The sequence below is a fragment of the Pinus tabuliformis genome, chromosome J (assembly GCF_031772625.1).
Source record: "Pinus tabuliformis cultivar Carrire ecotype Pingquan chromosome J, CPIR1, whole genome shotgun sequence".
NCBI lineage: Eukaryota > Viridiplantae > Streptophyta > Pinopsida > Pinales > Pinaceae > Pinus > Pinus tabuliformis.
Genome location: NC_142295.1, coordinates 772,792,006 through 772,803,377, shown reverse-complemented (window position 1 = coordinate 772,803,377; position 11,372 = coordinate 772,792,006). Strand labels below are relative to the sequence as shown.

Sequence of the window (11,372 nt, the reverse complement as noted above, 5' to 3'; positions counted from 1 at the left end):
TGATAGGTTTTGCCACCTTCGGAAAAAAAAAAAAACTAAGAGATATTTTACATAGCAATAATATAAGTAATACAAGATTTTATAATAAATGGTTTATATATATATTATATTATATTATATTAGGATAAATTGGATATATATAAAATGTTTTTATTGTATAAAATGTTTTTTTTTAAGAAATTAAATTGAAAATTTTGATGGACGTTTTTAGAACCAACCAATATGGTTAATTTTCGGAAACGATCCATATTAAATTTAGATATCTAGACAAATTTGATGCCCCTATAAACAACACTTTCAGACAACACTTTTATTATACCGTTGCGATCGAGGACGAAGGCGTCATTTGATTTGCAGCTCAGCCTACTTACTCTTTACGTTAAAAAAATAACCTGATTAAATCAAGTTGCTCATTACAGATCTTAAAATAAATTTTGAAACCACGCATTAATACATTCTTTTATTATAGTAATTTCCATATAAAATAATATCAGACTCCAAAGCTTGTAACATTGAATTTTGATTTGCATAGAAACTGGCCACTTTCTATAGTTGAGTCGAGATAGAGGGGCAGCATAGATACGATAATGTACACACAAATTTTAAATCAAGTGGCCATAAGCTCCTACCAACCAGTTGTATGTGTACATCAATTTTTCAATTTGCTTTTGGAGAGGTACTTTGCAGCACATAAAACGAGCAGAGTAGATGCTACTAAAAACATTGTGCGTGGACGGGTGGAAGAAGGAACATGAATTCGTCTCTCTGGAAATTCATTGTCATGCTTTGCTGGCTCCTCGGATTTCGATTGTATCAAATGAGATTGGTCTCCATCAGACCCGGCCTCTACTGCAGATACCGCCTGCGTGTGAGTTGAGCTTGGTTGTTGGCCATGAACAATGTCTTCTGATTTTGATTCTTCAGGAGTTTCATTCGCTTTTTCTTTATGATCATCCGCTCGAATCACCTCTGGAAGTTTTGCGCCTTCGTGGTTTTGTGTTGCTGCAGGTCGCTCCTGCATCAAGCCTTGTTGCTTTAGGGGGTTCGATCTCTCGTACTGCTTTGACTGTTCCGAGAGATCTGCAACATGCGGTTTTCCACCGCCATTAACGTCTTCTGTAAGCAACTTCTGATTCTTTTGAACGAAAGGCAGGGAGACATGCAACACTTGATTCTTTAACTTGGCGGAGATGTCTTCTACATTCACATTCTAGGGGAGGCTGATAACTTTTCTAAATGCGCGCCGCCCGCTCTGCGTTATATCTAATCTCCCTCCTTCCTCCATTTCATTTACACTACGTTCTCCGCTGATGATGAGATTGCCCTGCTCATCAAACTGCACTCTCACATCTTTTCTCGTAAAACCTGAACAGATCACTCATGGAGTAAAAGTATCCCCAAAAGTATTATACATACAGGTAAATATAAACATTACGAAATACATATATTTTAAAAACGTAGAACTATATTTTCCTGGATATCACTCACCTGGGACATCAACGATGACGATGAGAGCTTCAGGAGTCTCTTCCGTGCGTACTGCAGCCTCAAACACAGTCTCCATCCTGTATCTTAATATTCTCACTTCGCAAACTACAGAATGGATGTTGAATGTACCGAAAATATGAATGCTGCAAATATTGGGCTAAGAGTCGGGGCTTTTCTTTTGATGATTAATAAACAGGTAATGTGCTTCTCCACAAAACCAAAGAGGATAGATGGGTCTGGTACTGTTGTGTGTGTGTATGGATATTAATAATATGCGTTTCCAAAAGCTGAAGGGTGTTGCATGACATAGATTGCGTGTGGATGGGGATGTTACGGTCGGCAAGACATCTCAACGGATGGAGAAAATGTGGACAGTACGTCAAGGAACCCATGAAACAATGGAAAGTAAATTCGTTACAGGAAAGGAGTTCCAACTTCCATGTATATGGAAATCTTTTTGAAAACCCGAAGAGGCAGTTTGGAATATGCTGATTACTTTCACAAGGAAAACTGCACGACCGTAAGTTAACCAACGGAATTAGGCAACGGAAAGTTCGTTCGTTACCTAAAGGGAGTTGCTGCATGTATATGAAAGTGTTGTTGAAGCACGGAACAGGCAATTTGGAATTTGCTGATTACATTCAGTTGCTTCTGATCTGCAGTTTCAAGCAACTGTCAGTTAGCCTTAATCTAACGAGGCCATTCCAATAAGATTTTGAGAAAATCTATCAAATAATTTTGGAAATTTCAAGATTTTGGATGTCCAGATAGAATGTTAATCCATTTCCACCCACCGGAAAACTATTCAAACACTCACAGAATTAGATTTGAAATTCTTTTACCATATTCCGGCAAAATTCCAGTAGACAACGCCTTAATCAGTAATTCCCCGAATCGTCGTAATAAGCCTAACGGATTGCTGTTAGTTCGCCTTTTGCCCTGCTGTGTCTTCTGCTTTTCAGAGATGGCTTCGACTGAGATGTTATCAGAGATGTTGAGCTCATATCTAGAAATTATGCGCTCATATCTAGACTTTATGCGATGAGGTCATCACACGTGAAGCCCATGTCAAACTTACATAAGTTTGGCATCTTTGAATTTTGATTGATTATTTCGAAAGGTTAATGGTTTGCTTTTACAACTGAAATTACATTGAAGTTACGTCCAAGTTCGGTACATTTGAATTTGTATTAATTGATAAGATTTTGTTTTCAGGGCTTTCCTGAATTAATAAATTATCACTTACAAATATTAACAATATAGTGTGAAATTTATTCATAAGAGGTAGAAATATTGAAAATAAAATGGTTAGTGAATATTCTAAAATATGAAAATATTTTCTTTCTTTCTTTTTTTAAATTGGAAATGAAACCATTTTTTTTTTAATTTTTTTTTGTTTACATGGCCTTGTCCCAATGAGATCGAAAAGAGTTCAAAGATTTTAACTTTTGATTTTTTAAGTAATATTTGCTTATTTATTTATTTATTTTTTCACTTGGAATGAAACTATTGGAAATTTAATGGTTGGTTTTAATTATTTTTTTATAATTCAAATTATGTTTTTGTTTTTCAAGGAAATGGAAGAGAATTTAAAGTGAGTATTTCTTCAATTTTTTAGTTAGAATAAAAGTATGGGAAACATTTGTATCAAAAATTTTCAAGAGTGTCAATCTTATGATCATCAACAACTAGCAATAATATCAAAAGCTTCAAGTATGGTTCTCAACCACTTGAATTAATTTTTGAGGTTCTCAAAACATTTGTCTTATATATTGTTAAGATTTAATTTTTTTTTTTAAATAATTGAATTATAACTTTATTTTAAGTCATTATTATTTTTATTATATTTTCATATTTAGTTAATTTGAAATTTTATTATGAAATTTGTAATAATTAATTTTTTATTTTAATAAGATTAATTTGAATTAATTATTATTAAATCAATGCATAGAATGTAGATTATATATATATATATATATATGCGTCATCATTAAGTTTATGTGGCTTGTTAACATAGCACTCGAGTCTGTGGCACCCTTAAATACAATCATGTCATTAACCTTACCACACCACTATAGACTTAACCTAAACCTACCTTGTCATCCCTTTAATATTGCCCTTTAGATTTTTCCTTTTCTTCCATTCCTTTTTCTTTTAATTTTTTATTTTATTTCTATTGTGGGTTGTGCTTATAATTGATTTTCCAAATAACAGAACCCAATTCATCAATGAGATAGGAATCCCACCTTCATAGAAACCCTTAGGCCCATCACCCCCACATTCCGCATGATGGTGCGTGGGATCCCACCTCTAACACCCCATTTGCTAGTGCACACACATCTACATTCCTTAATCCAAAATCAACAATGGTCTGGATTATTGCCATTAACCTCCACATACGTTAATTTTTCATTTCGTCTCATAACTAATTACCACCAATGGTTTCAATTGGGGACACACAATGTGTCATTCGTTATTTATGGGACATATGATCCAGTTGAAAACCACTTTTATTTGGTTATGTAACCTCTTTCGTTCTTACGGTCCCTCTAATAATTTATGCGCCTATAATCCATGCACTACTAAGCTTACTCTACCTATGTAGGCATTTCCACTATGGTCCTTGTTATTCCATTTCATTGGTATGGATACATGATGCCCTCAATTCATCACTAACATCATCCATATGGATAAATCCCAAATTTAAAAAAAATCTAAATTTTCCAAGTTTTTCACATTCCTTCACTAATATAAATTTCAAAAAATTCCTTTGTGGGTCACCATGAAAATTCATATTCAAGCTTTTCATGCTTGAATTAAACCTATTCCGAGTGGTTCAATCTCATTGCAACAACTTCCACTAATCTCCTCCATGAGCTTTAACTAAAAAGAGGGACTTTTTTCTAAATTTCACCAACTGTTAAAATAGGTAAGTATCCTATAGTTACCATTTCCTATATAATCAGAAATTCATGAAATTTCTTATTTTGTTAGGATTTGTTAATATCAGATTTCATAAAATTAACCCCAATTTCTTCAATTGATGAGTTTTAGTCAATTTCCCCAAATTTTACAAAAGAAAATTCATCAAACAATTCACAAGCATAATGAAAACATTTCCTCTCAAAATTATGATTTACATTCTAATATTTATCCCACATGATGTCAATTTTAAACCCATTATATTCCTAATACCTCTTACTAGGATGGTTGGTATGCAAAATTTCACCAAATTTACGTTTTAGTTCATCATAATAACCACTTCATTGATACTATAATAATCTAACCTATAAATGATGGCATATGCATGCGTCATGACAAACATTCTAATGTGAAAATAATTAAAACATTCATAATCAGGGATGCATAATATTCCTAAGATTAACAACAATTAAAAACATTAAGTACACAACAGAAATGACATGAAGACAAATATAAACTAGAACACTTATGTTTTATGAAGAACTACACAATTGATCATAGACATGGGATGTTCCTCATGTTGTATCTATTTTTTCAAGACGGTTTATTGGCTAAGAAACTCTGCCAAGAAATAAACTCACCCTTCTTTAGACACAAGTTGGCCCTTGAACCGGAGGGGGCTCCCTCAGATGTTATGAGGCTTTTGACTATTCAATGCAATGAACAACAACCTTTTAAGCAAAGTGGCCAGATTTCAGGGTTTTAAGAGATGGTTGTTGAGGGTTTCAAATCCCTGCTTAAATGAATAAAACCATACCTATAGAAATTTAATCAAAGGGCCAACATCCAAACATGACATAATACAATAGCTTGAAATAGGTCAATAGAAGACAAAAGAAAATATCAACAAATAGTCATAATCATACCGAATACTTATGTTAGCTAATAAGATTAGAAAGCATGCAAAGATCCTTCAACAATTTGACAAAATATAAATTATTGTTATGCATAAAGCAACAATCTAACAATATAGAGGGATCAAAAGTGACAATTCGTCACTTTGATCTACTCAATACTGAACATAACTTTGTAGGGGATATAAGGGACATTGATACTCAACCAAGGTTCTCCTAATTATCCACACAACATCAAAATATATGAGGGAAAAATATTATGGAAAACAAGAAGAACTCACATGAAACACAATTTTGTTATCAGTTGAAGCCAAAAGACTTTCATTAAAACCCTGATAGCACTACACTATTACTGAAAAACAAGTGTATGGGTTTCCCAAAATCCAACCCCCCTTACAATGAAAATGCTAGTATTAATAAGAAATACAAAGATACCATCCGTTACTATCCTTTCAGAATTAAAAATATAATAATAAACTAAAAATAAAAAGAATATTTGATTTGTTACGGGAAATTTAGAACTATTGGAGACAAATGCCTTCAAATATGGAAATAATCATTTGTATGTTAATATTCTTGTAGTTTTGGAGAAAAAGGACTTATGATTGATCCTCTACATTTAGATCTGGAGTTGTTTCTTAATGCCTAATATCTTCCTTAAAACTTGGAACTATCATGTAGTTGTCCCCTGCAAATCAGTCAACAACCCTTTAAGTTAGACAATCTCTGCCACCTATGCTTGCTAATTGTTACATAACACTTCTTTCCTTTTGACTTCAATTTTCTACCACTCTTTCTAATATGAGCACAATTTCTATAATTTTGGGTTTATCCTCTGGTGAGGTCTGTGTGTACAACAATGCTACCTGAATTATTTCTTCAACTTATTTTCATTATAGTTATTTGAAAACCAACACATCCTATAATATCATAATCACCATCCCTAAAAGAAAACACTAGAAAATATTTTAGTGAATTGGCATTAATGAACATTGAACACGAACTAGTGCACTAGTCGTTAACACCTTAAGAGGCTAAAATTCAACATTACAGTCCAAAATGTATTAAAATGAGTCATTTTCAATTAATCTTCAACTACACGTGTCAGAGCGATGGGTGGTTTTTCTATCTACAGAAGTAATATTCTCATATCATAGAAATTAGATATGGGAACACAAATATTGTTCCTTTCTTTTCTCTGGATCAATTTAACAAAATATGGTTGCTATCTTTGTATTCTGTTACCATGGCTGTGGTGTTTGTATGAACTAGCCTAGCAAGAACCACATCACCAATCTTGCTAATAAAATTGCGGGCAAGCAAGATAGTAGCAAGCTTCATGTCACGATGAACAATCACCTTTGCGTTGGCATTGTGATGAAAAATCCTGCAAATTCCAGTTCCCAAGCAATGTTGAAGCATGAAAACCATGGAAAGGAAGTATTGTTTCCCTTGCAGGTCTAGGATATCATTTTCCATATATTCATAGACCCAACACCCTTGCTTAGGACAAGCTCCAAGAAAAACTAGCAAATTTGGGTGAAGAATATGGGTCAAAAACCCAACTCCTATTGAAGTTGTTGTTTTATTCCTTGAGCTTCTTCACTTATAAAATTTTTGATGGAAATTGTGGTATGGTGCTAGCTTCCCTTATAGACTGCATCAAAATCTCCCACTCCTATATAGAGTGATTCATATGAGAAGCTTGTGGAAAATTAAATATCTTCTATTGAATATATTTTGTATCCTTAATGAGAAGATGCATGTGAATCTCTTAGCATAAATGACATGGTTAAGATATTTCTCTTTAGCAAATAAGCTTCCTTATTAACAATTCTAGAACTTGTTAAGAGAGCTTGTAATGGCCTCACATGATCTTGCGTTGTTGTTGCATTTCACATATAATTGAAAGTAATATCTTCACCATCAACAGAAAGAGAAGTTTAACTTGGGATTTTTTTAAACAAAATTTGATTCTCCTAGTTTGAATGTACAATACATCATTTGTGTTATGCCTATTTACATCAATATCTATAATATCAATATCATAACACTAAATACTAATTAAATAATACAAGATTATTGTATCCAAAAGCAACTCCATAAAAGATGTTAGCAAAACTTATCCTCTTCTATCATGCACACTAAACATGTAGGTGGCCTTTGTAGTTTCCATCTTCATAAGGGTAGAACTTGATGGTTCCATGTTCTCGTAGTTTTGTTGTCGCTGAAGCTATCTTATTAATTCACCACACCATCACATTTTCCTACAACAGAGCATAAGACCACCAAACCCTTTTGGAGGAATATTGAAATCTTAGTTGCTTAAAATTGGATTACCTCGAAATAATTGAGATGTAACCTTAAAACACTAATTGAGGATGAAGCTAATCATTTTTTGAAGAGAGAAATATTTCAAATTAACCAAGTGAGTATTTTTCTATAAGAAACAAATTTTGATTTGCTATAAGCCCATAGATTTTAAAATAATCTTATCCTACTAATACTCTAAAGCAAAAATAGATGGCATAACAAAAAATATGACAGGGAAGCTCACCACGAGTATTCAATGATGAAAACCCCAATTTACCCATCCTCTATTTCTACTATGCTAGAAACTTTGTCCTAGATCTAGTTTCAACAACAAACTTTTGTACATGTCAACTACCTAAATGACTAATATAGGTATGTAAGAGTTGTTTATTAATTTTTCTATCAAAAGAGAATGTAGACAGACACATGGAATTAGTACTAAATTGCATATCTATAATAAAAAAGGTATGCTCTTCCTAGGTACTTTCAAGTTTGAGTCTTTGAGTTCAACATTAGTAACACTTCACAAAAAATATCAATGCTCCATAAACCTTCACCATGGAGTCACTCATTAGAAGCTCTTCTATGGACATCAAACACACCATTGGACATTTTAAGAACTAATACATCGAAAGTACATCCACTAGGGTCAAACACAATAATTAGGCTTTCCTTCTCATTCATATCATAAGAAAGGGTTGTTGCAGTTGGCACTTCCTGTGTAATCTCAGGACCAAGTAACTTATCAAACAAAAGGAATACTTTTGTTTTTGCTATGGCTGAATAATTTAAATAGCGCAACCTTAAATGAGAATGCGACATCTTTTAAATCCTTCTCATCATGTGTAAACCTCATATGCACTTACAACATAAGAAAACAACAAGCTCTAGGACTGAATGAAATCATCGTATAGTTGAATTAATAAAGCATGTATTGCTCAAATAAAATAATCTAGGAGTATGGCTCTAGAAACTCAGAGCTATTGTTTAAAGCTTTCACTATTTCATCCGTTGTTTCACCTCAGACTTTCAATTAAATTCAGTCCTTTCAAAACCATAAATAATTTTCAAACAATTGGGAATAAGAATTATCATTTGAATGAAAAATAGATATGTGAAAAATAAATATTGTAGTATCCTTTCCAATGCAATTGTATTGTAGTTTGTTTTTTACTGACATTATGTAATTCATTGAAACAAATTAGATCTTACCTATGTTTGGTTAGATGTCTTTCCAAAGAGAAACAACTTTCAACATAGACGGATGCTTGGAATGGCATGGCTTCAAATGGGTAGAAATCTCATGAATGGCCATTAAATAAACATGTGGTATTTCAATACACTTGTCCCTAAAATGATTCAAGAACCTCAAATGTTGACGTTCAAAAACTGTGATATGAAGAAAATTTGGAAGTGGAATGTGAGGAGTCTGTGGTAGTTTATGTTTTCTACAAGGAGGGTATAATTTTAACCTACGTCTGCCACGTCAAAAAAGTGGATTTGAAAAAACAAAGAATCAAGGACCCTCCTTTCCATTAAAACTTGATAACATGAGGGGGGTTGGTTATTTATAACATCCATTGATCATTTGGATAGTGTCATTGATCAAAGAAACATGTGTACGCTTATTACTAAGTATCAACCTTATTTTATGTTTTATTCATTTTGGCATGCGAGACCATGCAATATCTAACCATAAACTTGTGATAATGTTGTCACTTATATTCACTCCCACAACACTAAGAATGCATATTGTCCAGAGGTTCAATAATTAGCCTCTTCTCAAGATATAGTATTGCATGAATGCTTCAACCAAAACCTTCCCTTACCCATTGAAAGTCATTGATTTCTTTAACTCCAATGTTGAAGTATTTTTTAACATGTTGTTGGTGTGAACTCACTGCCTTTTCTGAGTTTTTGTCTTACATTACGTTTGAGCATTCTTCCATATCTCAATGAATTACTCAACCTTTAGATAATAGAAATTTCTACCTATTCAATTCCTTTTACAACCTTTTATTACTTTCTTAATGTTTATTAATAATTACAGGGTGTGCAACAAGAAATAACCCCCTTTGCATGAATGGGGAACAAATGAATTCTTTGAAATATCAACCAAACCATAATGAAAAATTAGATTTCTAAGCTGCTAGAAAGGCCTCCTAATGCTCAAAATGCAAATTGTATTTTGAGGGGGTAACATAAGTCATATATTTGTGTGGTTACACTTTTCATCTCTATAGAATTTGGAAGTAGAGCCAATAGTAAAAGACATTATTGGACATCTTTATCGCACTCAATATACAATATTCTTATCAAGAGCTCCTATTTATGATAGTAGGTATGCCTTAAAGGAACAATTATGAGAGGAAGATGATCTTTCTTTTTATACTTGTGCTACTACTAGTTCTTACTTTATACACATGAAATATGTGAACTCAGGTTACTCAGGTATCATAATTTAAAAATGCTCAAATAGATGACTTATTAATCTATGGATGACTTAAGAATCTTTGATAAAAGCCCTTCCTAAACTATTCCAAGGAAAATACAACACCCCAAGTGATCTTTTTTTGTATGACTAGTTTTATTGTGCTAATAAAAATTATAGATTTATAAACATGTTCTTGCTTCTCGCTTTTTGAGCTGAGGTTTCCTTAGTTGTTGGTGCTTACAAACAGGTAAATTTCCTTGAGTTAAACAAGACATTCCTGAGAAAAATAGCTTCAAAAATGAATAATGAAAAACAAACATGTACAGTGCAACAAACCATCAAAGAGACACATTATCACAGTGTTTTAATGAAGGATTTCACCGCTCCTGGGCTACATCTCCTTGGTCTAGGTTCTATGGCTTAGGCCTCTCTATTAGCTCAATGTGGAAAAAATGTTTTTTACAAAGCTCTATGGCTCTTGATACGTACACCAATGTGTTTAGAAGGTCCAAATTAGCTAAAAAAACCTTCTTTCTGATCTCAATTTGGTCGAAACTTGAGTAAGTTATGGCTCAAACAGTTTTTCCTAGACAACCTCTGCTAAATTTGGAGAGACTTTAGTTAAGTCTGCCAAGTTTGGTGGCAGTTCCAGATTTGGTGGCTCCGCCATAAATTCCACCAACTTAATCAACATATTAATTAAATTTAATCATGATTAGTGGCGCACTAATCATGCTTAGTGTTGGCCCCTAGCTCCTGGTTCGGGCATATGGTCACATGGGGTGGGGGCTGGCCCGCAGGGCTGGATCCCACCAGCCCCGTCGTCAGCTCCGTATCACATTAAATATATGTTTGTGGCATCATTTAAACAAGATCATGCTTGTTCTATTGGCAATGCATGGGAATTAGGAGGGGGATGTCATGGGTTCCATTCCCCTTTCCTCTGCTCATAGAATTTTTTCGTATTATATACAATTCCTTTGTATAGTTTGAAACTATACCATATCACAATAATTAAATGTGCATTTATATATGTTGGATGTTTAATTAAAATATTTAAAATAATATATATATATATATATATATATATATATATATATATATATATATATATATTAATCTTAATTATATTATAATATATAATTTAAAAATTATATAATATAACATAATAGTTATATATAAAATATATATAATAATATTTAATTAAATAAAAGAAATCAAATTCCACCTTAGAGGCCAATTAGGCGATTTCGCCTTCTCTGAGAAAAACTGGCAAATCCGGAGGTGACACTTGTCACAGC

At 33.0% G+C, this 11,372-nt stretch overlaps 1 protein-coding gene across 1 annotated transcript; it reads right to left on the bottom strand.

Annotated features, from left to right (window-relative positions):
* Positions 1 to 505: 505 nt before the first annotated feature.
* On the bottom strand, positions 506 to 1,716 carry LOC149229015 (22.7 kDa class IV heat shock protein-like). Its single transcript, XM_089375770.1, has 2 exons — positions 1,489 to 1,716; positions 506 to 1,365 (listed from the first exon to the last, which is right to left on the bottom strand). Exons 1-2 carry the CDS (start codon positions 1,562 to 1,564, stop codon positions 1,211 to 1,213), a joined length of 231 nt encoding a protein of 76 aa, XP_089231896.1. The 5' UTR covers positions 1,565 to 1,716; the 3' UTR covers positions 506 to 1,210.
* Positions 1,717 to 11,372: the final 9,656 nt, after the last annotated feature.